Source organism: Enhydra lutris, unplaced genomic scaffold (assembly GCF_002288905.1).
Source record: "Enhydra lutris kenyoni isolate GAN:26980312 unplaced genomic scaffold, ASM228890v2 scaffoldscaffold39, whole genome shotgun sequence".
Taxonomy (NCBI): Eukaryota; Metazoa; Chordata; class Mammalia; order Carnivora; family Mustelidae; genus Enhydra; species Enhydra lutris.
In genome coordinates, this window is record NW_019154123.1 from 26,443,082 (window position 1) to 26,470,746 (window position 27,665).

Sequence of the window (27,665 nt, forward strand, 5' to 3'; positions counted from 1 at the left end):
AATCTTTAAATAAATAGTTGTGTGTGTGTATATATGTACACGCACACACACACACACATATACGCACAATAGAGTGAGATCTGGTTTTAAGTCTTGCTTCTCTGCCGTTCACCAACTATGAGCCTTGGTTTCCTGAAACACTAATCTTCTATTTCCTATGACAAGTATCATAATAAATAGCAACTACATCAGCTTGGAAAACTTTGATAGCAATCTTATTGTTGCAGTTGTTACAAATCAGTCACTTAACTTTTATGCCTGGAAAGGTATTAGAATAAAACCTCAAACAGCTAATTGCAGTCATCTTCCAAAGATGGGATGAGCATAGCGTGCCAATTATTCTTTAAAGCAGCAATAAAGTACAAATTTTCTAAACTAAATGGTGCCACATTCTTTAAAAACATGCATCCAAAGTAATTTAGTAAATTTCTCAGCTCAAGAAAAAAAGATTTAACTATATGAGGTGATAAACTTACTGCGGTGATCATTTCACGATGTATCAAATATCAAATCATTATGTTGTACACCTTGAACTAATACAGTGTTATATGTCAATTATATCAAAACCAGAAAATAGAAACAGAAAGAGACAAACAAAAAACACCAAAGTGATTTAAAAACAGTCCTGTCTCCATATGGGACCCTAATTAGACAAATTACGGATTGCTTCCAACACTTGAATTCTCTTTTATGTGGGCTGCGATTAAATGGTTGATTTGATTCCAACAAATCTGATTCCAGTAGATAAACTTTAAACATGCTTGATTTTTCATTTGTACTTTGTGGTGTGTACTCTCGCCATTCATTTATACAGAATGACCCAAAGCAGAACCGCATGACCACAGGGAACGACAGTCAGTCAAGACTCACATTTGTGAATCTCAAAGTTAGGCTATGCTTTGTGATGGAACAGAGAATTTGGACAGTCACCTGCCCTGCCTAGAACCAGGCACAGTTAATACCCTTGGACCTCTAGTTCTGCTGACACAGTACATGGCTGATTACATTTTGAAGGCTCGGTTTTACAGAGCCATGTGGTATCCCAGGGGTCTGGTGAATGAAAAGCTTCTGCAGCTTATCAGCAGAAAGATAAGAGAAAGGCCCTGGTTCCACTGCCAGTGCAGGGAGATGCTGATCACCCAGGCTTCTGAGAACAGGAGTCTGACCCACACTGAACACTTCAGCAATAATGTCAACATACCCAGGACCACAGCCAGCAAGGAATTCCCTGAGATAAGATTACAGTGTTGTCCTTAAGGGGACGCCAACCAAGTCAGTGGATCTCCAAATATTCCCTGAGTAGAACAGCCCTGTAAATTGTCCTTTATACCAGGGGACTTGAGGACCTCAGTGTTGGGGCTTCTAGATGCAGACATTGAGGTATTGTTTTCCAAAGTACACATAAAACTCTAGCAACGTCAGAGTCAGTCCCCATAAGGTCAAGAGCCTAAGCTTGGGGCCCTCAAGATCCACCAGTTAAAAAAGCTGGAGACAGCTCTTTGTTGGCAAAAGTATTTATCCACCTTCCTTGGGGATTTTGTTTCTTCTCTACTGGCTGTGTCTGGGCCAGAGGGCCTCTAAAGCCAGCTTTGTCCTCCAGGCCAGGTCTAGGATGAAGTCATTACAGGAAAAGGTGATTCAGTCTTTGAGAGGAATAGGTATGAAAAACCACTGCAATAATTGATTTCAATACCTAGTCATATGTTTGGTTTAAATATCAGTGTTCAAACCGGTGCTGGGACAGCATGCCCATGAGGGGTCAAGGCAGAGCTGGTCAGGGATTCTTCTAAGACCACTTTGGTAATGAGAAACAGCAGACACAGAGAAGTAACTCACCTTCACTTTGTCATCCAGACCCTTTGTGCTTTGGAATGCCTCACATTCATTCCTCTGTACCCCTGTGTGCTGCCCTAGTATGGCCTTCTGGTTCTGACCCCACCTTCCCAGGGCTATGCTGTATATAGTGACCAGATTAATTAACAACAACAACAAAAAAAAAACAAACCCATCTTTTTATTGTGTCATTTCCCAGGATAGTCTCACAATAAAATTCAGACACTTCTAGTTTATTATTAAATGTCCTCACCCATCTTTCTATCCAGTTTCTCTTTCTCCATCAAACCTTTGTTTCATGCAGAGGATCTCCTTATGGGCTGGTGTTAACTTATTTTTCAATATTCATGCTTTGGTTCCTGCTGTCTCTCCCTTTTGGAATTCCTTCTCCCCTTCTCTTCTACTCAGACACATCTCTTCCATTAAACCGTTTCAGACCAGTTCCCGCCTACACTGATCTGACCTCCCTCTGAACTCTGCTAGCTTATCACCTAGAGTTCACACCAGCCTTATGGCAATTAATCACATTCTACTATATGAATTTGGCTTTGTTTTGCATGCTCTGTCTTGCTCTTTTGCTCTTTTCTCTTTTTCTTTGAGTGTGTGTGTGTGTGTGTGTGTGTGTGTGTGTGTGTGTTTTGTCCGTAGATAGATAAGAGGTGTTTGAAAATAAAACCTAGGTCTTAAATGTCTTTAAAATATACTACCTAATAGATGGTCCATAACATGGTTATTGGTTGGTAATTCTTGCTTAGGATCTTGATTTTTTTTCTCATGAGGGTAGGAGTCCTTATCTTCTGTTCACTCCGATATCCACAGCTCCCAGAGCAGTGCCTTGCACATTAAATATTCAGTGAGGGTCAGCTGTTAACCTCTAGAGAGGGCTGCCCTGACCACGGTCTGCAGCGGGCCTTGACATTCTGCCTTGTGTCCCAGCTTTCTGAGTGATGGAGTCTTACTCCCAGCCGCAAACCCTGTCCCCAAACTGCTTCTGACATGGCTGTATCTGTCTGTTCTTTCTCCTCAGATGCATACTCTCATTCCTCAAGTGAAAATGGAGGCAAGTCTGAGTCAGTGGCCAACCTCCAGTCTCAGCCCTCCCTGAACTCCATCCACAGCTCCCCCGGGCCCAAGCGTTCCACCAACACCCTTAAGAAGTGGCTAACCAGTCCCGTGCGCCGGCTCAACAGCGGGAAAGCAGATGGAAATATCAAGAAGCAGAAAAAAGTACGAGATGGCCGGAAGAGCTTCGACCTGGGCTCTCCCAAGCCTGGGGATGAGACGACACCTCAGGGAGACAGTGCCGATGAGGTACGTACACGTGGCCCTGGAGCCTCCATCAGAGGGACCTCCTTCACCGGGTTCTGTAAACCTCCCAGTCTCTAGACCCCAGTAGATTGTTTTCTTGAGCCCAAGGAATCTGAGTTTTTGTACCAACAAGATCTTACCAGGCCAACACGTGACCATTTCAGAGACTGACTAGCACCTAGAATTTCCAGCAGATAGACAACACTTTGCCAGATTTGGAGATAGGGGCCTGGGCCCAAGGGGAGCCATTTGGTCACCTATTCCCCTGCTTCTACTAAAGACTACATCAAAACCTGCTAGTTGAGAATAAGAATGGAAGAAGGTCCACCATTTCCCTTGGAAGGAGAAGGCCATGCTGGGAGAGTATAACTGTTTTCAGTTGTCTAGAGCAGTGCCACATGTAAAAGGGAATAGACAACTCCAGGTGCTCAGGGGGGAGAATTATGACTAACAGGCAGAGGTTTGCAGAAGGCTAGGTTGCAGCCCAAAGAGGGACTTGAATGGAAGTCAACCAGTGATGAGCAAGCAGTCATGAAAGCGAACAGACACCAGGGCTAGAAGGGGCAGGGATGACGTATGACCTCACATAGCAGTGGGAGAGGTCCCTGTATTAGCCAAGAGGTCAGACTGGGTGACCTCTGAAGTCTCTTTCAAAGCCGAGATTCTATAATCAAGATACAGTGGGTGGGGCACCTGGGTGGCTCAGTGGGTTAAGCCTATGCCTTCGGCTCAGGTCATGATCTCAGGGTCCTGGGATCGAGCCCCGCATCGGGCTCTCTGCTCAGCAGGGAGACTGTTTCCCTCTCTCTCTGCCTGCTTGTGACCTCTCTGTCAAATAAATAAAATCTTAAAAAAATAAAATAAAATAAAATGCAGTGGGTGTGTTCTAGTTGGGGGAATGAGAGTGGTTTTTTTTTCTGGCCAACTAACCTGCTCTAATCGTTGATGGGGCTAAGCAATTCTTCCTGCTGTGTAACCAGACTCTGTTTGTAATTTTAGGCTATTTGCCATTTCTCCCTCTGAGGATGACAGGGGAGCCTGGTGATACTCAGATTGTGGCTTAATAGTCCTTCAAAGGCTTAAAAAGTTAGGCTCCCTCTGACCACTCTCAGCTTTTTCTTTTTCCTGATTAACAAGGTTGATGTTTGTCATGTGTGTGTGTGTGTGTGTGTGTGTGTGTGTGTGTGTGTGTTTTCCCCCATTTTAACCTCACTGTCCTTTGAGATGAAGGTGCACCCATTCCACAGAAGAGAACAGTGAGGCTAAAAAAATAAGGGTGTGTTGAGGAAGGAGGTTATCTTATATGTTGCTTTTTAAAAAAAACTCTAAGTTTTTTTCTAAACCACTGGTATCTTTATATGAAACAGAGGACTGTATGATTAATGCTGCTCTTTTGTTCTAGAAGAACAAGAAAGGTTGGGGCGAAGATGAGCCAGACGAAGAGTCACACACCCCTCTTCCACCTCCTATGAAGATCTTTGACAATGACCCTACGCAGGACGAGATGGTAGGACTCCTTTACTTTCTCCCTTGAAAGAACAACGTGTAATACATGTGATTTTGTCTTGTGTGTATGGTGGGGGTAGTAATACTCTCTCTCCCTTGTTCTCGCTCTGAATCTATAATAATGGAGATTTGTCTATATTCGGTAGTTTACCCTCCCCCTGCCGAGAAGCTCTGACTCCATTCTGGGCAGCAGAGGGGCATGTGCAGCAATCCCAGAGTGGGACTGGTGTCTCGTCCTGTTGATGGAGGATAATGGCTGTGTCTTCGGACACTGCAGATCCTAAAAGGAACTGTGTGTCTCACAAGGAGTCTGAGGGCGGTTCCAGGCCGAGATCCCTTTGTTGTACCTGACGTCTGAACTGTGTTTTCGCTGATCGTTTTCCCTATACTCAACTCTAAAATCCAAATAGCAGTAGCTTCTGGTCAAGCCCAAATTCTGCAAGAATGGGAGGGAAGGAGATGCTGCTAAGGGGGGAGGGGAGGTTGCTGACAAAGGTGGGAAACCTAAATAAATGCAGGCTGTCGCATGCTTGGTCTTGTAAAATCTCTGGCTCCTGAGCACGCGGAGGCTCCCGGGTGCCTGGAGCGTGGATGTCTGTGTGGCCTCGAAGCCCCGAGCGATCACCCTGATTGCTCTAGAGGCTCAGCTTGGACATGCTGCCCAGTACCAGCCAAGGCTCAGGGCTGCTTTAACTGCACACTCCGTCACTCATTTTCCTAGCAAACCCTGCTTTCACCTCAGTGTGTTTTTCCTGCCTTCTCTTTGTCACTGTCCCCTTGGACTCTGTAGGTTTTAACTGTCCTTTACAGTTTCTTTTCAGAGTGGCTTGTGGTGGTGGTGGTGGCTCAGCTGTCCCTCTGAGGACAGCCCTGTGTTCCCTGCTGCACCGCCTTGCAGTGGCACGGCTTCCTGTGGGCAGGGGGCCAGCAGGGACGGGGAACAGATCTTTCCACCAGCTCCTGGCATGCAGTTCAAAAAGTCCAGCTTGCCCATGCTTTAGCATGTCCAGTTATAGCCCCGTCCTGGAGCTCATTCCCTCCACTTTTATTGGGTCACGAACCCAAAGACATTGGTTGGGGTCTCCCAGGATGCCACACAAGAGGGAGAGACTCTAGGGACAGGACGATGACAGTTGCCCTGCTCTGGGATTCTGCCATGAGCCAGGCACAGCGCTGGCCCCTCCTACAGTGACGCTGGTGGCCCCTGTTGGAAGGACAAGTAGCGGGAAGTGTGGCGCGAGGCCCATCCCGGGTTCCCAGGAACAGAAGCGCCCACACTCCACACTGAGGTCCGCATGGGAGCCAACCTGCTGTGTTCCCAGAGGCCTTCCCTTGTAAAATGTTCCACAAACAGTGATCGCGTGTGTGGGGCGAAGGACGCTCCTGTCACAGCATTAGCTGTCCCACACGACCTTTGGCAAGGAGGTGCCAGCTGGCCTATGATAAGTAAAGGTCATGGACCCACCCCCTCAAATTCCCTCAGACACAGCTTGTTTGGGGGAAGAGGATGTTATGTTGTTTCTGGATAATCTTTAACTGAAAAGGCGGACTTACCCCAGACATTTGTGTGGCCTTTTTGTTAGCCAGAAAGAAGACAGATGGCAATGGTCCCTTTTTAGACATATTCATCCTCCTCAGCCCCGCCGGTTTGATTTCTGTGCGTTTATTTTTCTGAAACATTTGGGGAGCCTCAAAACTTCTAGCAATTAGAGTCAAACTTATTAAAATAAGTTTTTACAACAGTCTGTAAGGAATTTTTTAGTCTACCTATTTTAATGTTATACAATCACCTGGATTCTCCATGTTCCCCTCTAATATTTGTTCATATGTATGTATGTTTTATTTTTATAGTTTCAATATATACTTGATATGTTGAACGTTTTATTTAATATTTTTTAAAATCTTACTAATTTTATCTTCGTAACTACAATTTTAATAGCTGAGGAGTATTTCCCTTATTCGATGTAGCATAATTTGCTTGGCCAGTCTGTTTTGGGATATCCTGGGTTGTTTCCAGTTTTTGCTACCCTAGATAACACTGCTACAGATCACTTTGTACATACAGCATTTGTTCTTTTGACTTCTGTCCTTGGGATAAGTTCCCAGGGGTAGGATTACTAAATCAAAAAGTTGATAGCTTGGATTTCCAAACAGGCTTAAACTCCTTTCCTGCATTCCCCAGAAGAGGAGAAAGAGTGTTGTTCTCTCTCTCTTAATTATTATTTGATTTTGTTTTACCCTATCTCAGGAGCAAAGACCTAGAGTAACTCTTAAACTAGACAAAAAGTAGCTTCTTTTTGAAACTTTTCCCCCTAATGTAAGGGACAAACTTGATGCCAAAGCATGGCCAGGACTTTGAGCTTTTTATCTCTGCATTGATCAGTGTCAAAGACTGAAGGAACATGTGTCTGGGGCCCGGGGAGCACAGTTGCCCTCTGCTTGGCTGTGCCAAGGGGAAAAGTTCATACATGCATGCAGGGTGAACCATTTCTCCCCCAATTTCTTCTCAGGTAGGAGAAGGAAGATAAAAACCACTGCCCCTCCATGAGCAGGATTCCCCACACCATTGGCCATCCAGCCACATGCACCAGTCAGTGCTTCTTGCTGGTACAAAGGGATGGTGGGCAGGCCCTTGGCTTGAGCCTCCTTTTACTGTGAATAGGACAGTCCCTAGTGACTCTAGCATGAGACATTCAACTCCTTGCTAGAATCATGCATTATATCCACATGTTTCAATTCAGGAGCAACACAAACAGCTATGTTTGTGGAGGGGTGTATGTGTGTGTGCATGTGAGTGGGCAGGGGGTTTCTAGCATCCTGGTCTTTAAGTGCCCTGCCCTAAAATTTTTGCTTGATACACACTGAAGATCTATGTTTAAAATCTGTATTTAAGTAAAGCAAAGACAGTTTCTCTCCTTTGGACACATTTGAGGCCAGGTTTATGGACCCCTTTCATACCCTGGAACAGCAATGGGCAGCCCTGTTGTGGCCAAAGTTCTATCTGTCCCTCTCCCCCTGTTGCTGACAGTGGGTGCAGGCCTTACCTGTTGGCCTCCCGGGAACTCAGCAAACCCTACCCTCAGTTCCTCCAGAGGCCTGCCTAAGGAGAACCTAGTCTCATCCCTGCCTTTCTGCTGGCCAGAACTCCTGACAAGGAGTCAGGCAGGACTATCTGACACCCACACCACTTCCTACCTTGCTCTGTGATTTCTTGCCTCTAAACATAAAGCTTTGCTTCCCTTGCCTGCCTTGAGCTGTGGACTTGCTGTTTTGCTTCCTAATTGCTATTCCTCATTCCTTGCTAATCTGCTTTTCCTTTGCTGCTCAATGTCTTGCAGTCCTCTTTGCTAGCAGCCCGGCAGGCTTCCACTGAAGTACCTTCTGCTGCAGACCTTGTCAGTGCAATAGAACAATTGGTCAAAAGCAAGCTGGTAAGTGGGGGTCCTGGAGGCAGTTTTGTGTGTGTCTTACCTCCATGTGGCTCCCAGGGTCTGGCATCTGTCTGCCATGGCCTCCTTTGCACCTGTCCTCATTCCTCCTGTGGGATTATTTCTAGCTAAGGATGGTTTCCCAAAAAACCTGTGCTCCACAGTCTTTTTAGCTCCTTTTTTTTTTTTTTTTTTTGAATGGGCATGGGCAATTAATGGCCCTTTGGGATTGTGTCACTAATGAAAGGAAAAAAGTATCCAACACAAAACAGCATCTCTCTGAGCCCGGTCCACTGACCCATAGGGATGCAGCATTTGGACAGTGACTGGTGTATGTCTGGTTAGCCCTGAAGCTAATTCAGCTACTGAGACACAGAACATGATTTGGGTCTTTGAAAGTACCGGGTAATTTTATTTGCGGACCCCAGGCGAGTTTCTAGCCTCAGAGTCTGGCAAAAGTAGATATTATATAGATAGTATATATGGTATATAGTATGTATAGTGTGTATATATATATGTATGTATACATGTATTATGTATATATAATATCTACTATCTATAAATACAGATATATCTATATCTATAAATATAGATAGTAGATATTATATATATCTATATACATATAGATAGTAGATATTATAAAGGGGCATGGGCCAAAATGTGTAGCTCTCTCACTGCAGGAGATGAGGGGAGCTGGTGTGTACCCCCATCATGGGGGACAGTCGAGCTGACGGCTACTGAAAACTGGCCTAGCTTGTGACTATCTCAGGGGCCAAGCAGATGACCGCAGAGAAGGATTATGGGTCTGGCTACTTTAGGGTTTGGGCTCCATGCTGGTGAAAGAGCTTGTTTTTGGATAATGTTATTCCTCTACACCACGTTTTTACACTGACGTGTATTCCTACAGGATGACAATTTAAAGCATTCTCCTTGCCCTTCACCCTCATCTGTGTCACTCGTTTGGTTTTTCTCAAAACTCTCATTAGGATAAATGTCTGTGCTTCTGCCAGACTTCTCTTGGAGAGTTCTGCTAATCAGCACCATATAAACCCTTCTCCCCTTGGCCCAGGAAAATGCTGGATGCCGTGCAGGGAACGCTGCCCAATCATAATTCTGATTACAGCAACTCCGTCTTCAAATCTCCCAGCTTAGAGAATACTGATGAAATTTAACACGTGATTTTCTTCTCCTTCTAAGTTTTCCATCCTAAGTAAGAAAGACTTTTGCAGCTGATGTTTTCAATAACTGTATCTAACTGTTCTTGAGGGCTGTCAGGTCTCCGGTCACCCTCCCTGTCTCTCACTGGTAGGAGGTCGAGTGCTCGTGTGGGCACTCCATTGGCTTTTCAAAGCTTGCCTCTTCAACCACCCCCCACTTGCTCTCCTTTCTTCTTCACACTGACCCATACACCCTTTTCATGATCCAAATACTGTCTAACAATGTTTTTCCTTAAAGGTCATCCTTTGTTTTTTTTCTTTACATTGTCCTCTTCACCACCAGTGCCTAAGCCCTCACCTCATGCCTGGACTATTGAAGTAGTCTCCTGCCCCACTCTGCCTCCCTCTCAGGCCTCCGTCCTCTGGCAGGTCTTCCACATGTACTGCCATTGCCTTCCTCCTCGGTGAAGGGTCACTGTCTCCCTCTTGCCTCCACAGTTGTCTGCAGGGTGGGGAGCCTTCAGGTACACAAGACTCTTCACTGACGTGCAGGAAGATAATTTTAGCATCTCTTCATCATTTAAAAAATGATTTGGAGTACATTTTGTTAGGTACATAATGATAACACAGTAGCACAGAAATACAAGTTATAAATAAGTTACATGTTTGGGCAATGTATGGCCAAAATTAGGTTTCCTGATAGAGGTATATGATCAAGGTTTGGAACTCACTGGATAAAATATTCCATGGATAAAATTCACATTTACCCAGTATTCTAATGCTTTGTAGGCAGCCTACCACCACTTATTTATTCTGGTTGATGAACTCTGCTCCAACCAAATTGTTTTCCTCATGCATTTGGCTCTCCTCCCCCCAAGTTTCTATTCATACCACCCTACTTCTCTGGAACATTCCCTCTCTTATTTTTGCTTATCTAAAGCACAGTAGTCCTTCGGGGCCCCACTGGAATCTCATCTGCCCAGAAGGGCTTCCCTGACCAGCCCAGGCCAGATTTCCTCTGCAGTCCCATGCCAATTACTGTGTAAGCCACATACTGCTGGGGCCAGCTCTTAGATAGTTCTGTTGCATTATTTGTTAGAGTATCTTAATCTTTTCATTATCTTTGTCTGTGTAGCTTCCCTACCCAGCAAGATTAGGACATGATTTTCCCCTCCTCCATTAGTACACAAGAGGCTTTTACACTCATACATCAGTAGACACTTCTCTCCAAAATGCTATATTTTTGTATATTTTCGATTACCTTTTATCCTGATATTACTGCCCACCTGAGCTCTCTGGGAGTCCCCCCCTGGCCCTTCTAGTTGTGTGATCAGTGTGTCTGGTATTAAACAGGTAAGGGCAGATATTGAGAAGTTGGGGCGCCTGGGTGACTCAGGTGGTTAAGTGTCTGCCTTCAGCTCAGGTCATGATCTCCAGATTCTGGGATCGAGTCCCACATCTGGCTCCCAGCTCAGCAGGGAGTCTGCTTCTCCCTCTCCCTCTCCCTCCCCTCTGCCTCTCCCCCTGCTTGTTCTCTTTCTGTCTTTCTCTTTTTGACATAAATAAATAAATCTTTAAAAAAAAAAAAAAAGTCATTGAGAGTAAGTTTCCCAGAAGAGAGGAAGTGGAGGGTGTTACTGGAGCAGATCAGCCCTGTAACAGGCCCTCAACAAACCTCTATCAGATGAGTGGTTGCTCTGTGGTACGTTTCCACAATAAGAACTTTAACTTGTCCCTCCACCAATAAGTACTCCTTGAGGACCTGCAGTGAACCCAGAATTATAGAGATTTCTTTGGCCAAACAAATAACACCAACCCCATATCATGGAGAGGAATGAGAGAGCAGCAGCGTGGTTTCTCAGACTCTTCTCCTCAAAATTTGATCCTTTGTCATTCCTCTGCTTTCTCCTCCCTCCCATCCCAGTATGTACCCACTGTAGGAGAGCAATGAACAGCAGCGTGTGGTGGTTTCCCCAGGCATGTTGGAGAATCCTGAGTTGCATTTTTACCTCTGAGACTTGTATTCCTATTCCTCATTAGCTCTTTAGCTGAAACAAGGGTAAGACCTAGAACCTATGAAAGTTCCAGAGTTTTTATTTGACTGTGAGTACAACAGTGTGACAGCTGCCAAGATAGGCAGTGTGTTCATAGGCTAGGTTAGTGAAAGTACAATGTACAGTCAAGGAGAGTAACTACCCCATAGTCCTCCAAGTTCTTCAGTCCACACCTGCCTTGAATATATGTGAGTCATGTATCAGGTTCTGAACGCAGCATTCTGAAGTGTTCTTGAACTCAGTGCAAGGGCCCCAGAGGACGTGAACAGTACCATGTGGTGTCCACATCATTTGAAGGGAAGTTGAAGGTACTGGGTTAAATGAGGGGAGAAGTTAGGAGAGAGAAGGCTAGTGAGAGCTGTCTTGAATTCATTGAGGACTGCTGTGGAAAAGAAGGGTTGGTCTCCCTCTGTTGCTCCAGAGGGTGGAACATAGACCTGTGGGTGAAAGTTATCTTAGTTCAGTATGAGATGAGGTAATAAGTTCCTTTCCAACCAACAGAGTCTGGAAATTTTACAGGAGCATCTAGCATACTTGGACTTTTATATCTAGGGCTTAGATTCTTTCTACTTTCTGTTTTGGAAAATAGTAGGAAGAGATAGCACCAAATTCTGCTCTACCCAAAAGCCTGGAGATCCCTGTGTCTTGGAACCCCAGAGCTGCCCTTGGTATGTTTTGGTCACGTGGTCATGATGGCACCAAGGCTTCTGCCTTAGAGTTGCTGGTAGGAAACAAGGGTGGGTGTTCTCCAGCTCACCTATGATACAGACAAAAACCCTTGAAGCTTCCCCCGGAACTCCTTTGACAAGTTCCTCTGGACATCAGTGGACACTTCTGAGTTCTCATCTGCCAGCCTCAGTTTTGAATCACTGCTTTTATTTACTAAGAGAAGATGCCCACCCACCTCCCCCCAAACAGATCTCACACATTTTTTTCCACATTTTGTATTAAAATGTTCTCTCTAACTCCAAGCCGGGTGTAAGGACTCTTCCTACTTTCCCTGTGTGATTTTTCTTTCTTTTTTTTTTTTAAAGTAAACTCTATCCCAAAGTGGGGCTCTAACTGACAACCCTGAGATCAAGAGTCACTTGTTCTACCAACCAAGCCAGCCAGGTGCCCCTCCCTATGTGATTTTTTTTTAAGATGTTTTATTTATTTATTTATTTATTTATTTATTTATTTATTTGACAGAGAGCGAGAGAGAGACCCAGTGAGAGAGGGAACACAAGCAGGGGGAGTGGGAGAGGGAGAAGCAGGCTTCCTACTGAACAGGGAGCCCGATGAGGTGCTAGAATCCAGAACCCTGGGATCGTGACCTGAGCCAAAGGCAGATGCTTAATAACTGAGCCACCCAGGCGCCCCTCCCTGCGAGATTTTTAATAAAACTTTTCCTAGATGTGAGGACAGGTGGTGATGGTGGTGGGTGTGCAGGGAATCAGAGACCTGGGTTGTAGTCCCGCCTTGGCTGTTTATTGTGTAGCTGTGGGCAGTTACTTAGTCTACTTGGGCCTCTCTTTTATCTCCTTTATCAGCAGGGATGATTCTGTCCAGCTGAATCTTATCTCAAAAGAGATACCATGATGATTGAGTAGGTGTGAGTGTGCTTTGTAAAATGATTTGTAAAATGATAAGCAAGCACGCTACAAATGTTCGCTCTTAGCCACCTCATCCGGGATCTGTGTTAATGTCGGGGGAAGGCAACAGAGGCAGCCCTTTCATAGCCCCGTCCTGGGCCATGAGGACACAGTGTGTGTCAGCCAGTAGATGAGCAGTTGGGTGAACAGGGCAGGGTTATATCTTAACCATCTATATGATCTGGTTTTACTTCTCAAGTTCAAGGAACAAGAGCATGTGTGTCTCTAAAAATCTCGTGTGTCTCTAAACAGCCCCAGGATTTCACAGCCTGCCTGAGATGAAAGGTCAAGCCTCCAGAAAGCAAGTCTCCTATCTGAGCCCTTGTCCTCAGGTGGCATGTCACAGCACTTTCTTGGGCTTGGGATGGTATTTCTCCTCTACCTTTGGAGAAAGCCTGGGATTGAGCTCTTGTTCAGTCTACCCAGTGGCCCGGCTTCCTAGAATGTGTCCACCTGCTTCAGCAAGGCTTCCTGCCCTCTGGTTCTCCCACTTGATAGCATTCACCTCCCTGGGCCAGCCCTGTGGGCCACAAAACATGGCTCGGGCCACACTGCATCTCTATGTCTTTGTGCTTTGCTCACATGATGTGAATCAGCATGCTTGGTCAGTGGCAAGGTAGAATTAGCCAAAGAGCCCAGAGAGGAGGAAATAATGGCCACATTGCACCCGTGGTGGAGGGGTGTGTTTTCAGGCACTGGGTGCCTCTGGTCTTCCTCTATGGAAAAGGTTCCTGAGCTTGGTGAAGTAGAAAAGTTTCGATTTCCACCAAAAAAATTTGAAGACAAAATCGCAAACTTGAAATGTCATTTGCCCAGACATGACATTTTTTACTCTACAGTTATCTTCTTCCCCATCCCCACCCTTAATTTGTCTGGAGACGATTCTGATCTAGTACTTTTGGTCCAGAGAATATTATTTAAATTTTTAGAACAGGGTGGGTCAGCTAGGAGGTTGGTGTGATGTGTGGTGCAGGACAAGAACCCTTATCTGTTGTTTTATCAGATGACCTTTGACCTCTCCCCAAGAGTCCCATAGTACATTCAGTAAATTCTTGGAGCCCTACCATGTGCCAGCTCTGGCACTGAGCACAGAACCTTCCTTAATGGAGCTCACAGTCTAGGGTTAGTGCTCAAAACCCTCTCCTGCCTGGACTGTTGAACATTTCCTCCGTGACTACGGTCTGACGTCTCTCTACATGAATACCAGATGGATTCTCTTTTCTTTTTAAAAAACTTTTTAGTAGTTCTTTTTTTTTTTTTACTAATAAAAGCGATATATGCTCATTCAAGAAAAATTGGAACAATGACAAGGGTAGGAACACAAATTATATCACTGATAATATCATCATCTAGACATATTCTGTGCTGAAATATTGATATATTTTCTCCTAGGCACCTTTAAGATTTTATTTATTTATTTGACAGTGAACACAAGTAGGCAGAGAGGCAGGCAGAGAGAGAGGGGGAAGCAGGCTCTCTGCTGAGCAGAGAGCCCGATGCAGGGCTCAATCCCAGAACCCTGGGATCATGACCTGAGCCGAAAGCAGAGGCTTTAAACCACTGAGCCACCCAGGCGCCCCTCTCCTAGGCACTTTTAAAAATAATATACTTAATTAGAGAGTATAGAAAAATGACATTCTTTTTTCCTTTACTGTCATATCAGAGACATTTTCCCAAGTCATGAAAAGCCCTTGGAAACATTAAGACTGATCTTCCTAAAACTTAAATCCAATCATGTCACTTCCCTGCTTCAAACCCTTCATCACTGGTTTTAGAAAGTAAAGTCTCTACTTCTTGATGCAACACACAATTCTCCCTATGATGGGACACTGCATACTTCTCCAGGGTTGTCTGTCTCACTCCTACCCTCTTCCTTCACTCACTCCCCCAAACTCACACAATACACAGTCATTTGCCACCACTCCCCGAGCCCTTGCCACTTTCACTCCCTTATATTCTACCTGTGTGGGCTGCTTTCAGCTTCCCAGGCTGCCCCGGGTAGGGTCACAGCTTGATCCTTTACTCAGAGTGTTGCTCCTGCTTAGAATGCTCTCTCATCAGAGGATCCAGGGCAATCCTCTTTCTCAATACTCAGTTCAAGCACTGCCTCTTCCTTTCCCTCCCCTCTCCACCCCCTCCTCCCCCAGAGAGCATCTTGCTCCTTTTTTCATCCTCCGTGGTACCCCTTCTGTCTAGAACAGTACCCATGATAGCTCAGATGATGGAGGGTAGGAAGCCAGATTGTATTCATCTTCATTTCTGCAGTGCTTGGCAAATATTTAGCATGTAGCAGATGCTCAATGAATATTCGCTGGAGTGCAAACCGTTGAGCAGTTGCAGTGCTGTGTCATGACTGGTGTGCAGGGGCGTGTAAAGGGTGCTTGCAGAAGTCCCAAGGAGGGGCATTTTATCCATAATCCAGCAGACAGGGAATGTGTTCATTTTTAATGGGGGACAGCCTTCCTCCCTAATTAATCTACTGCTTTGAATCCTATTTGCATTTCTTTTCCATGGCCTTGGACCAGCTAGAGGCACTTTGTGGCCCTCTCCTCGTGCACCTTCTCCTTTGCCTGCTGAGACTGTGATGGCTTGAGCCCTGGGCAGGGCAGAAGCTCCCACTACCCATAAACCAGCCCCTGCTGCCTGCCTCCCACCAGGAGCAGCACAGACAGTGGCAGCTTGCCCCCAGTTGCCCATGGCTGGGACCCAGGAATCCCCCTCTAGCCCTGGAAGCCTGTCATCAGGGGAATGGCATTTGAGTTATAAGCATTGATAGCCAAGGCCATTAGGAGGCACATTACCCAGACTACAGCTTACCCAGACCCTTTATTTCTCTCTTCCTCCTCTCTCGCTGCCTCTGCCCTACTCACCCCCTTGCAGGGAGTCTCTTTGGGCTTTTTTGCTCATTCAACAGGTCAGACAGGAAGATAGGGAACATAGTTCCCTGCATGACATTTCAGTTCCTCAGAGGTCCTTCATTCTAGAAGGTTGAAAAAGGACCATGCCAAGCTGGATGTTCCACAGGAGAGCCTTGCAGGCAGAGATGGAAGCCTGTTTGCCCGGGCCTTGCAGTCAGCATCCTGCCAGCCATCAGGCTGTAGACCAAAGGCTGTAATAGGACAACAGGACAAGGAGGAGGGGAAGTAAAAGGCATGTAATCAGATCAGTTACCAGCTGGGTCCATTTGCCTGGGAGCCTGTCTCTGGCCATGGCACCAGGGAGCAGGTCACATGTCTTGAAGAGCCTGCCTGTCCACTGGCTTCTCAGACCCCAGCACCAGACACTCTCATTTCCTTAATAACTGGTTAGAGATCCTGAATCTATAAATTTAGCTAAACTCTCCTTGACCTTCCTATATTTTTAGTCTATGCTGTTTCTCAGGATAACAACTTCCACAGTTGATTACTTATCCTGTAAAATAACTTCATGACAAGTTAAAAGAAATTCTCTCTCGAGCTTGAAAATGCTATCTTTATTTAAATTTTATTTTAATTTTTTTACTAACATATACTGTATTATTTGTTTCAGGGGTACAGCTCTGTGAATCATCAGTCTTACACAATTCACAGCACTCACCATAGCACATAAATCGCCCCCCTCGCCAAAATCCATCACCCAGCCACCCTATAAGATGCTATCTTCTTAATTCTAGTTTCTGGTGTTGGTAACAAATTCATGCTTGGCCCTTGGTACATTTTGTTGATTTGGAGGTAGAGCAAGGGAAAAGAAGGTTGACATCACTTCTCAGCTTTAAATTTTTTGGCTTTAAGACTCTTTTTTAAAGATTTATTCATTTTTTTAAAGATTTTATTTATTTATATGAGAGAGAGCGAGAGCACAAGCAGGCGGAATGGCCGAGAGAGAGGGAGAAGCAGCTCAGCAAGGAGTCCAACGTAGAGCTCGATCCCAGGACTCTGGGATCATGACCTGAGCTGAAGACAGACACTTAACCAACTGAGCCACCCAGCCCCTCCCCTTATTCATTTATTGTAGAGAGAGAAAGAAAGAGCGTAGGGGAGGGAAATAGAGAGAGGGAGAGAGAGAATCTCAGGCTGACTCCCTGCTGAGCATGGAGCCCAGCATGGGGCTTGATCTCATGACCCTGAGATCATGACCTAAGCCAAAGCCAAGAATCAGATGTTTAACTGACTTACACACCCAGAGGCCCCTCCGCTTTAAGTCTTAATATCCACCATCTGTTATATAATGAATGACCCATTGGGTACCTCATTTACTTTTTGTTTCATTCCTCTGGACTGTTCCTACTTGTATTTATCCTATCTTGAATTACGGCAGCTAAGAGAATTTAGACATATATTCCAAGTGCACGCTGTTTAACACCATGCTGAAGCCTGTTGTTTCTCCCACCTTTTTGGAGATTTTTTTATCTTTGTGACTTTAACCTTAAGGCTGATGTTTTCAAAGACTTCCAAAGTGAAGCTTTTACTTTGAGCCGCAGAGGCTGTTGTAAATAGGCCTCTTGTGTGGGTAGTTTGGGTTAGACACCCACATTTGTTTTAGAGTCACTCACCTTGACCTTGATCTCCAGGCTTACTGTTTATCCACATTGCTTCTGCCAAGTTCCATAATGAAATGCTAAGTGTTGCTGTTTGATCTTTCTTCAAGGACACCTGTGAAAATGCTAAGATTGGCCCCATTTTTTAATATCCTTCTTGTTAACAGCTCCGGGGGCTGGGAGGGAGAGCTCATCATTGTAGAATATTTTTAATTTTCCAAGGGGTTATACAACTATTGTCTCTGTCGATTCCTTAGAAATCTGTAGAAAGGAGAGATCTGATTTGAAAACTGAAAAAAAATGAAGCCCACATGGAATAATTGCAGCTGTCTCACTTAAGATCATCCAGTGGCTAGCATATCTGGGGTTAGAATCCTTTGCCCTTAAGTCTTTCTAGAGTACTGTATTAATATCTTTACCTTGTTTCTCAATCCTATAGCACCTTAATTAAAAGAAATTAAAGGGATTCATAAATGAAAGAAAACCTTGGCAAATAACCTTAGGAAAGATATTTTTAGGAAAGGCTAAATCTATTGATCTCTTCCTGTCTACATCTCATTGGCATCTCGGGGGGGGAAAAAAAAGGTAGCTGATTTAACAAACAGGAGTTGGTCCAACTAGCTCTCCTGTCACTACCCTCCCCTTATCAATTGGCATTTGATGGTCTCACAACTGATTTTCTTTTTTCTTTTTTTTTTTTTATTTATTTATTTGACAGACAAAGATCACAAGTAGGCAGAGAAGCAGGCAGAGAGAGGAGGAAGCAGGCTCCCTGCTGAGCAGAGAGCCCGACGTGGGGCTCGATCCCAGGACCCCGGGATCATGACCTGAGCAGAAGGCAGAGGCTTAACCCTCTGAGCCACCCAGGCGCCCCCTGATTTTCTTTTTTAACTGCTTCGTCAGTATAGAATCTCAATGATTATCTTTACCTCTGCAGCACTTACCCAGATATAAGTCACTTTGACAATTTTCATTATGTCAGGAAATTGGCCGCACATGATGCCAAGTTCATCCTGATTGCCCGAGAAGGCGGCAGCTCTGGGCAATCTGCTGCAGGGACAGGGGAGTACCTGGCCTCCTGGTGCCTCGCTGACATTCAGTGAGAACAGCCTGGGCTATTGGTCTACCAAGTTGGCTGCTGCTAGGCAGGAAGGGACACAAGGGCCTCCAGATGACTTTTCAAGGTATGCTTCCCTAAGACTGTTTTTCTTCTCTTTTCAGAGTCTAGAAGGAGGCTCCTACCGGGGAAGCTTGAAAGACCCTGTAGGCTGCCTGAATGAGGGGATGACTCCACCCACACCTCCTAGAAACCTGGAAGAAGAACAGAAAGCCAAGGCCCTAAGAGGCCGGATGTAAGTAACTTTCCCATATACTATCCTAGTATGCATGTGTATGGTGGACAACATGCTGAGGTTGGAAGAAGTTTGGGGAGGATTACAGAGGGATCCCCCACACTGTATTTCCACAGATACTATTCATTCTAAGTAAAGGTGACCTAGATCTGTGCAGTGTACATTGATAGACAAGGCACTGCAGTGGCACCGACATTAAGAATTTTAGGCTAAAGTATCGTCAGAGAGATAGCAGCTGTTATTGACAAAGTGTGGTAATAACCAAGGTCTGTTAGAAATTTAAAACATGTTGGGGCACCCGGGTGGCTCAGTCAGTTAAGCATCTGCCTTTGGCTCAGATCATGATCCTAGGGTCCTGGGATTGAGCCCCCAGCAGGCTACCTGCTCAGCAGGGAGTTTGCTTCTCCCTCTCCCTCTGCCTGCTCGCTTGCTCTCTCTCTCCCCCATCATTCTCTCATAAATAAATAAATAAATCTTTTAAAAACAAAATAGCACATGCTGACAAAAGGAAAACAACAAAGTGCAGGGAACAATGGGACTATTACTATGGTCCCATATTAGAGAAACCATGGCAGAAAGTCTGGTAGAGTTTCACCTGAGGAAACATTTCTCAAAATGTAGAGAAGTCATATCTAGGAAAGGCTTCTGTTGTGCCGGCTGGCCAGGGCCTAACTCCACCCCTTTCCTAACCCTTTAAGTTGACATCCATTTGTGGGCTTAGCTCCAAGAGAACCTCTTCACTTTTTTTTTAATAGTTGAGGGTAAATAAAATTCACATTGCAGCCCATTTCACAAAAACCCGTATTTTATATAAGGTTTGAGTTATCTACCCTGATGTCAAGGCCATCTTCTGTTATTTGAGATGATCAAGAGGATATCAGATACCATTAATCCCAAACCACAATTCCTCCAAAACTTTAGTTTTCTTGCTTCGGATTTGATTCCATGTTGGAAGCAGAGCTTGGTGAGTCTTGGATGTGGCCTGGTATGTGAGGGATTATAAAGCCCAGAGAACTGATCCCTTTGCTAATTAGTCTGTCCTTCTCCCTCAGACTCGTCCTTCCTTTAGCCTGGTCACAGATGTGAGGATTAGCAAAAATGAGTGAGGCCAGGCCCCTCTGTTGCCTGGAAACCGGCAAAGTGAACATCTATGACTTTCTTTCCTAGGAAACAAGAGTAGAAACATCGTAGCCAGGGCCTGGCCTCCAAGCAGGGTTGTCACCTCATAGCTGAGCTGAACAGTGTCTCTTCAGGTCCAAACTTACCCCTCACCTTTATGGGTACCCGGGGGAATCCCAAGAATGGAATAGAGGTAGAAAAAATACCGTCCCTAAATGGAAATTTTTTAGGACTTGTATAAAGCTGCTTCTCTTTAGCCTCTCAGGGTATTTTTTTACATAGATAAGACAGTGGTGGAGCCAATGTTCCAGTCCTCTGTCAAGCCAACCAAAACTCAGATCAGAGAGGAGACCTTTGGGGTAGCAGATGGTCCTTGGCAAAGCCTGTCACTGCTCTTGTCATTTTGGATGAACAGGCTCATGAGCAGTCATGTAAGCCATTGTCCAGCTTCCAGATGTGCTGTTGTCTGATCTTGCTCCAACAGGCAAAAGTCTGTTGCCTCTTTTACTCTCTTTACCCATTCTTCTCCCTCTTCTTACTCTTTTGCCTGACTCTACAACTCTCCACATCCTGAGCTATCCTAAAAATCCAGCCATTACAGTGTCTCATTGCTCTTGCTGCAACTTACGGCCATGATGAAAGAGAGGATAGATACATGTCTAATTGTGAACTCTGTGTGAGGCGAGAGGCCAGGGAAGGGGAGTGGTGGGGGGAGGGGGCAAGGTACAGGGAATGGAGACTCAGTCCAGACAGCAAAGGGTTAAATGGGAGCTCTGTGGAGAAAAGATAAAAACAGATAGTTATTTGTCCAGGACAAGAAAAAAATCAGGGTGGGCTTGGTTGTCTTCAAGTTTTAGCCGTCATTCATTGAACAATAGGTACTGAATACCTATTGTGCACCAAGGTATGGGATGTATCAGTGAATTAGACAAACAATAGGAATAAAAGAAAAGTCCTTGCTCTCATGGCAAGTCTACACTATAAAGGGAGAAATTGCACAATAAAAATAAAAATAGATTATTAAATATGTTAGAGGCTGGAAAAATAAAAAATAGTAAGGGAGATTTGGAGTACGATTGAGACCGTGTTGCGATTTTAATGCACAAAGACTAGAAGCAGGTAAGAAATAAGCCATTAGCTGTGGCCATTAGCCAGGGAGGAAAAGTGTTCTTGGCTGAGGGAATAGCCAGTGCAAAGCTTCTAAGAGATTTCCTGTGCAAGACCAGTCATTCCTCACCATTGTGAAACACAGAAGTTAGAAACAGGTCTGACCTGTTGCTGGAAGAAGTTTAGTTGGGCGAAAGAGTAACATTTACCTTGTAAATAACCTTTACTAATAAGAACTGAACATTTGTTAAAATACTTTATTATGATTTCAATTTATTTGGCAATTAATCATGGTCTGTCTTATGCTGCATGTAATTTAAATCTTTTATGGACCTTTTCAGAATGTCCATTAATGCGTCATGATCTCCTCAAGTATTTCATTGGGCCTTCAGTGGAAGTGATGCCAGGCCCACTAGCAGCACCTAGCCTAATCATTCCCCTTCCCTAGAGGCTGGAAAGCCCAAGACAGCCCTCAATCTGTCAGCAGATAGCATAGGATAAATATATCGCCTGGAGACAGGGAGCTGGACTTCATCTCCAGAGGGCCCTCCCAGCCCCAAGTTCCCACTCCCACTTTCCTGTGGGTTTTTACCATTTTCTTCCAAGCAGTAGCGTGGGCCATGCTAAAGATATATTTAAATGCTTTTATTTGGCCTTGCCAGTTCCTTCCTGTGGCCTATAACACATGATTGTGGATTGTGTATATTAGAGAGAGGAAACTGGTTGGAAGTACTGGACATGCTGATAAAGAAGCATGTGTTCCTTTTGCTTTCTCCCCATCACCCTGAGGCCCAGAACCTTGGATCTGTTGGCTTCTGTGTGCCATATAGGTCAAGAATTCCAGATGAAGTGCTTCCTGCATTCAGAACACTTACAGCCCTTATGCTGGGGTTCCTTCGGCCCCTTGGGCCAAATAAGCAGTTGTGTGGCTCCAGGCAAAAAAGATAGTAGGAGTCAGACTCCAGTAAGCCGCATGGCACCCAGCCTGCCCCCGTACAGCCTTTAGTATTTTATGTCCAGCTCTTTACTCTCTGGACAGAAAGAAAGAGAAGCTCTTGGATTTGAGGCCTCAGGGGCACCAGAGAGCCAGTCTGAGCAGTTTGCCAGGCAGCAGGCAACAGTGGAAGAGCAGAGTCTCTGAACTCTGGCATAATAGGTTCAGATCCCAACTCTGCTACGGACTTCGTCATCATGGGCAACACAGCCTCAATATCTTCCTCTATATGAAACAGGGCTTACAGGGGCACCTGGGTGGCTCAGTGGGTTAAAGCCTCTGCCTTCAGCTCAGGTCATGATCCCAGGGTCCTGGGATCAAGCCCCGCATTGGGCTCTCTGCTCAGCAGGGAGCCTGCTTCTCTTCCTCTCCCTCTGCCTGCCTCTCTGTCTCTCAAACAAATTAATAAAATCTTTAAAAAAAAAAAAAAACAGGGCTTACGCTCCCTACCTTGATAGAAGCATGAGACATTTCAGATGAAGGGCTGGCACAAAGCAGTGTCTGAGAGGAGGAAATCATTAACAAGAAAGAGACCAAGAAAGCAAGGGTCCTTGTGTTGATTACACCCCACATCTGCTGGGGAGAGGGGAGGCTACTGCTTTGAAAGCTGTGATAATGGGGGCCTGCAGTCAACCTTTCTGGCCCTGACTGGACCTTTTGCAGGCCGGTTACCAGGGACAACTATCTAATGTAGCTTCTGTATCTCAAAAGTTTCACTTGATGTTGGTGTCTCTGAGGACTCAAAGCTTGATTATCAAGCAAATGTCTCTCTCCTCTTGATAATCACAGAATAGAGTTGAAATGAAGGAAGAAAAGTCTCCTGGTGGGTCTTTGGCCTCAAAGCTTTCATAACTCAGTTTTGTCAAAGTATCTTGTCATAAAGGTGCCAAAGTATCTTTCCTGTCAACTTAAGTGTGAAGATTTCTTGCTTTGCAATGAAGAGGAACCCTCATTGTTCTTAATCTCCTGCTCAGGTTTGTCCTGAATGAGCTGGTACAGACAGAAAAAGACTATGTCAAGGATCTGGGGATTGTGGTGGAGGTGAGTATGTGGGTCAAGGTGGGTCTGAGGTCACCCAACCAGGGGCATGTTGGACCCCACCTGGGCCAAGGTGTTTTTAACTTGTGGGTTATGTGCAAATACGTCTGCGTATTTGCAGAATGAAACTAAGAATGACAATAGATCAAATGTAATATGCAGGGTTTTTTCTTTTCTCCTTGAAATATCAAAAGATTCAGAGGGAGATGGGGTCTCAAGTTTGGGGTAGAGCTGAGTCCCTTCCTCTTGTTTTAGGTGACTAACTTACTACCTCAAGAGCCTCATATGGCGTTTAACCATATGGACATTTCTTCTTCAGGCCTATGAGTCACCATGGGCACAAGCAGGGCACTCCTAGGGAAAACTTGGGGCTTAGAGTCTCCTTAGATTTTAAGGAGAATGTTATGGCTACCAAGAGAACAGACCAAGAAAGACCCACCCATAAGACAAGACTGACAAGTCCATAGTTAAGAGTCAACTTACAGTAAATAAAACAGCGCTCTCCTTAGGGATTTACTTTAGGGGCATTTAGATACTTGGATGAAGAAGACTTTCTCTTAAGAGGGCTGAAGACAAAGAAAGGGACCTAGAACTTTATCAGAGTTGGGTCTGTCACTCTACATGGGGTGAAATCCTGGCCGAACACTGAGACCAGGGAAGAGCTTGCCCTCAGGCTCCCGAAGAGAGTGGGCACTTACACCAGCTGCAGTATATGAGGCTTGGCATGAGAGCTTTCTGGTAAAGATGCCCCACTCATCACTGCCTCTGCTCTACAGGGCTTCATGAAGAGAATAGAAGAAAAGGGTGTCCCTGAGGACATGCGAGGGAAGGATAAAATCGTGTTTGGAAATATTCACCAGATTTACGACTGGCATAAGGAGTAAGTGCCACCTTGTCCCCAGGACAGGGCTCCCTGGAAATCCAGGACCCACCCATCCTCCCCCTGCATCTGACCTCAGGGGTAGGGTAGGGCTGGGGGAGAGTCTGGTGTCATGTATCTCATCATGGAGAAATAATACAGTTCTGAAGGAGGTGGCCTCCTTCCCTTACGCCCTCCCCTCCTTTTAGTTTTTTCTTGGCTGAACTGGAAAAATGTATCCAGGAGCAAGACAGACTGGCCCAGCTCTTTATTAAACACGTGAGTGCTTCCCAGCAGCCTCTGCGCTCTGCCCCGCCCCTCCCACCAGGCTCCCTTGCATGCTCTCGAAAGTTCCTCCTCTCTTCTGGTTCTGACCTTCCTTCTCACCCAAGTTCTTGGTTTTTTGGGGGGTGGGAGGGGGAGTACCTTCTTGGCAATTTGAAAGATGGGTGGTTGCCTACGCGTGTACTCTTGTATCCGTGGTACTGAAGAGCCTGTGACCCCTGAGCAGGGCGTGGGGGCCGTGCCCTGGGGCGGAGGGGTTTAGGTGAGGGGTCGGTGGGGGGCGGCCTCCTGAGCGCCGCTCGTCTTCCTCTGCAGGAGCGGAAGCTGCACATCTACGTGTGGTACTGCCAGAACAAGCCGCGCTCTGAGTACATCGTCGCCGAGTACGACGCTTACTTCGAAGTAAGCTGCGGCCTTCGCAGAGCCGGGGTCGGGGAAGAAAGGCAGCCTGAGGCAGCCGCAGTCAGAAAGGCCGGCCGTGTCCAGCCACATACCGCTCCCCGCCCCCCGAACAGCGCTGGGACCCCCTTCAGGGCAGGGAGCGCTGCCTCAGCGGGGCCACTGCCTTACCTCGGTTCCGTGGGCGGCTTTGCTCTGGACGAGCTGAGGCGGCCAGCGTGCGGAGCGACGGTGAGACCGACGCGGCTTCAGGAGTTTGGCGCAGACCGCCACCCGCCCCGCCAGTCCTGGGGGACTGCTGGCGGAGGCCCCTCCTCCTCAGCCAGGCACTCGCAGTCCCCTCAGGCTCTCCGCTTGCGTTCTGGAAGGTTCTGTTGGCCTCCTCGATCTGTTGGCAGATCTGTGTCCAGGGTGACACCTTTAGGCCCCTGCCCTAGGAGGAGCCCTTCTGACAGCAGAGAACAGAATACTCATTCCAGCGTGTCCCCAGGGCTGGAGTGAGGACACGGGGTGGGAAGTGCCTAACATGCAGAAAGTGGCAGGTTTGTGTGGTTAGTAGCATGGTGGCAGCTGTGTGGGCAGCTGTCCCTCTCCCCTGGTTTGAGGATTCTAAAACTCCATTGGCCAGAGGGAAGGCCCGTCCTTCTCACCTTGCCCTTTAATTTCGGGGACCCCATTCCTTTGGTTCCTTTTTCTTCTAATGTAGATCCCTTGTGTTCCAGGAGGTGAAACAGGAGATCAACCAAAGGCTGACACTTAGTGACTTCCTTATCAAGCCCATTCAGAGAATCACTAAATACCAGTTGCTCCTCAAGGTGAGAGAGCTGTGAGCCTGAGTCAGGGCTGGAGAAGGGTCATCTCAGATTCTGAGATGGAGAGCAGGTCAGCGGGAGGCTGTGTCTCCACCACACCTTTCTCATGAACGAGTTGGGGGGGCATCTGTGGGCTGTTATCTTCCCTGTCCCTGACTTATGTCAGCTCTTCCTCCAAATAAACTGCATGCCACTCCTGCCTATAAGGTTGGTGCTTAGCTCATTTTCTTTCAATTCGCTTTCTTCCCTTGTCACCATCACGGACTTGGGATCTTTAAAAAATAAAAAACAGTAACATAAAATCAGAGTGACCACAAGGAGAAAGAAAAGCCAAGGCAAGGCCCTGGAGAGCTTAAATGAGTAATACCTAAAATTTGATCATATTTTACCTTTTAAAATGGTTTAATTTGGTTTGTCTTACAGAATATGAGGTAAATGGAAGAGTGAGATTGATCTTTCCTTTCTCCCAGGCTTTCTGAACATAACCCCCATCCCTGCCCCGCTTCCTGCTCAGAGCCTCCCTCTCCCTTCTTCCCTTTCTCCCCCTCCTCCATTGCCCATAGCTTTTAATCTTTGAGTATTTGGGGGTTTTCTCCATGTTTCCAATATGATTCATAAGTTCATATCTCAGCTTCTATAATGCACTGCCATGTCTGTTGGGGAGGAAAGTCATCTGGGTATCATCATAGGTTTTATGATGCTGGATTTTTTATAGTGCTCTGTTTTCCTAACTGATGTCACCACTCTGCACCTTCCCTGCTCCCTCCCGCCCCCACCTTGCTAGGACTTCCTGAGATACAGTGAGAAGGCTGGTTTGGAGTGTTCCGATATTGAGGTGAGTCTAATGCTCTTGGCACTGGCTGTTCTTGGAGACAGTGTTGGATGTCTATCTCTAAGGGGGAAGAACTGGCTCTTGAGGGCCAAAGGTCCAGGCTGAGTCCTCTCAGTGAGAGCCCCTTGCCAGCAGCTGCTCGACAGGATGGGGAATGGCAAGTAGTAATAAACACACTGAGTGTTTTTCCAGAACCTGAGAATTCTGTCCTGAGAATTCCAGAGTTTCATTGCACTCATCTCCTCAGTGTGGCTCCAATGGCATATGGTGGGAATGGGGTGCAATATTTGAGTCTTCTAACATCCTTCAGAGATTCAGTGTTTCAGTGTGCCATTTCATCCATGAATCCAGGTACTATCTGAGTTCAACACATAAAACATCCTGTTTTCCCTCCTTCCCCTCCCCTGGAGGATTACTCCCTAAGTGAAGTCCTTTGAGGCAATCTCACCATGGGGATTATTTTAAGCCAGAGAGGTTACAGACCACTCTGGCAGGTTATTTTAGGTGAAAACCTCTAGTGTTTCACAAGCCAGGCTAAGCTGTTACTTAGGCAGCCAAGAAGCAACAGAGAGAAGAAAGAAAATATGAGAAGGAATGAGAATTGCTAAATAAAAGTGAGAAGGAGGAAAAAGCTGGCTGGGTAGCGTTCTTCCCACATGTGGTCACTGATTCATCTGGAGCCGTGCGCTGATGATCAACATCCCAACAGAAAATCCCATACTACTCTGGGAGTGGGCAGCAGGAACCAGTGTCCTTTCCTAGAATTAGGGATCCCCTCAGAGGTCCCTGTCCTCCAGCACGGAATTGCCCTAAGCTTCCTGCTTGAGTGCTTATCCCCCTCCTGAGCTGCTGTTGTTCTCTCCCACAGAAAGCCGTGGAGTTAATGTGCCTTGTTCCAAAACGCTGCAATGACATGATGAATCTGGGACGCCTGCAGGGCTTTGAGGTGAGCCCTTACCGAGCCCTCTCTCTTCTGGACAGCAGGATCCAGGGCTGTGAGGCAGCTTCCCTTTGAAGCCCTGTGCCCACCTCCTCTGCCACCTCCACTCACCATCTGTGCCTTTGTGCCAGGCTTTCTGGCTCACAGGCCCAGAATATGTATCTGTTTAGGATATCCAGTGATAGGACAGTCAGAGGAGGCTACAGAGCAGTCCACCAAGCTAGAGTCACAATTCCAAGGGGGTTGGAAAGACCCGAAATTCCTTATAACTGTGGACCTGGCAGTGACTTCTGCTTTGCTTGCTTTCTTGAGATGTGAGCGCGGGGAATAAGAGGGAGAGCAGACTATGGAATGAAAGTAGCACCAGAGGGAAAATGAGACACCCTTTTTTGGGGGGTGTGGTTCCTAGGTCTACATAATGGCTGGCTTTTTAGTTAAGTGACTATTTAAAACTTTAAAGCACACGCACATTTCTATTCTTTGAAATAGAAT

The 27,665-nt window shown here is 46.0% G+C and overlaps 1 protein-coding gene across 6 annotated transcripts in view; it reads left to right on the plus strand.

Annotated features, from left to right (window-relative positions):
- The window catches only part of LOC111154980 (kalirin-like), a 109,900-nt gene that overhangs the window by 34,751 nt on the left and 47,484 nt on the right, over positions 1–27,665 (plus strand). For 2 of the 6 annotated variants that reach the window (XM_022514937.1, XM_022514938.1), the window contains exons 2-13: positions 2,861–3,144; positions 4,544–4,648; positions 6,391–6,393; positions 7,986–8,078; positions 18,658–18,788; positions 22,983–23,049; positions 23,823–23,926; positions 24,115–24,184; positions 24,506–24,592; positions 25,312–25,404; positions 26,186–26,236; positions 27,102–27,179. In XM_022514937.1, the coding sequence (XP_022370645.1) occupies positions 2,861–3,144; positions 4,544–4,648; positions 6,391–6,393; positions 7,986–8,078; positions 18,658–18,788; positions 22,983–23,049; positions 23,823–23,926; positions 24,115–24,184; positions 24,506–24,592; positions 25,312–25,404; positions 26,186–26,236; positions 27,102–27,179 (1,166 nt within the window). The remainder of the gene's footprint in view (positions 1–2,860; positions 3,145–4,543; positions 4,649–6,390; positions 6,394–7,985; positions 8,079–18,657; positions 18,789–22,982; positions 23,050–23,822; positions 23,927–24,114; positions 24,185–24,505; positions 24,593–25,311; positions 25,405–26,185; positions 26,237–27,101; positions 27,180–27,665) is intronic. The other 4 variants (XM_022514942.1, XM_022514940.1, XM_022514939.1 and 1 more) reach the window with 3 other exon arrangements.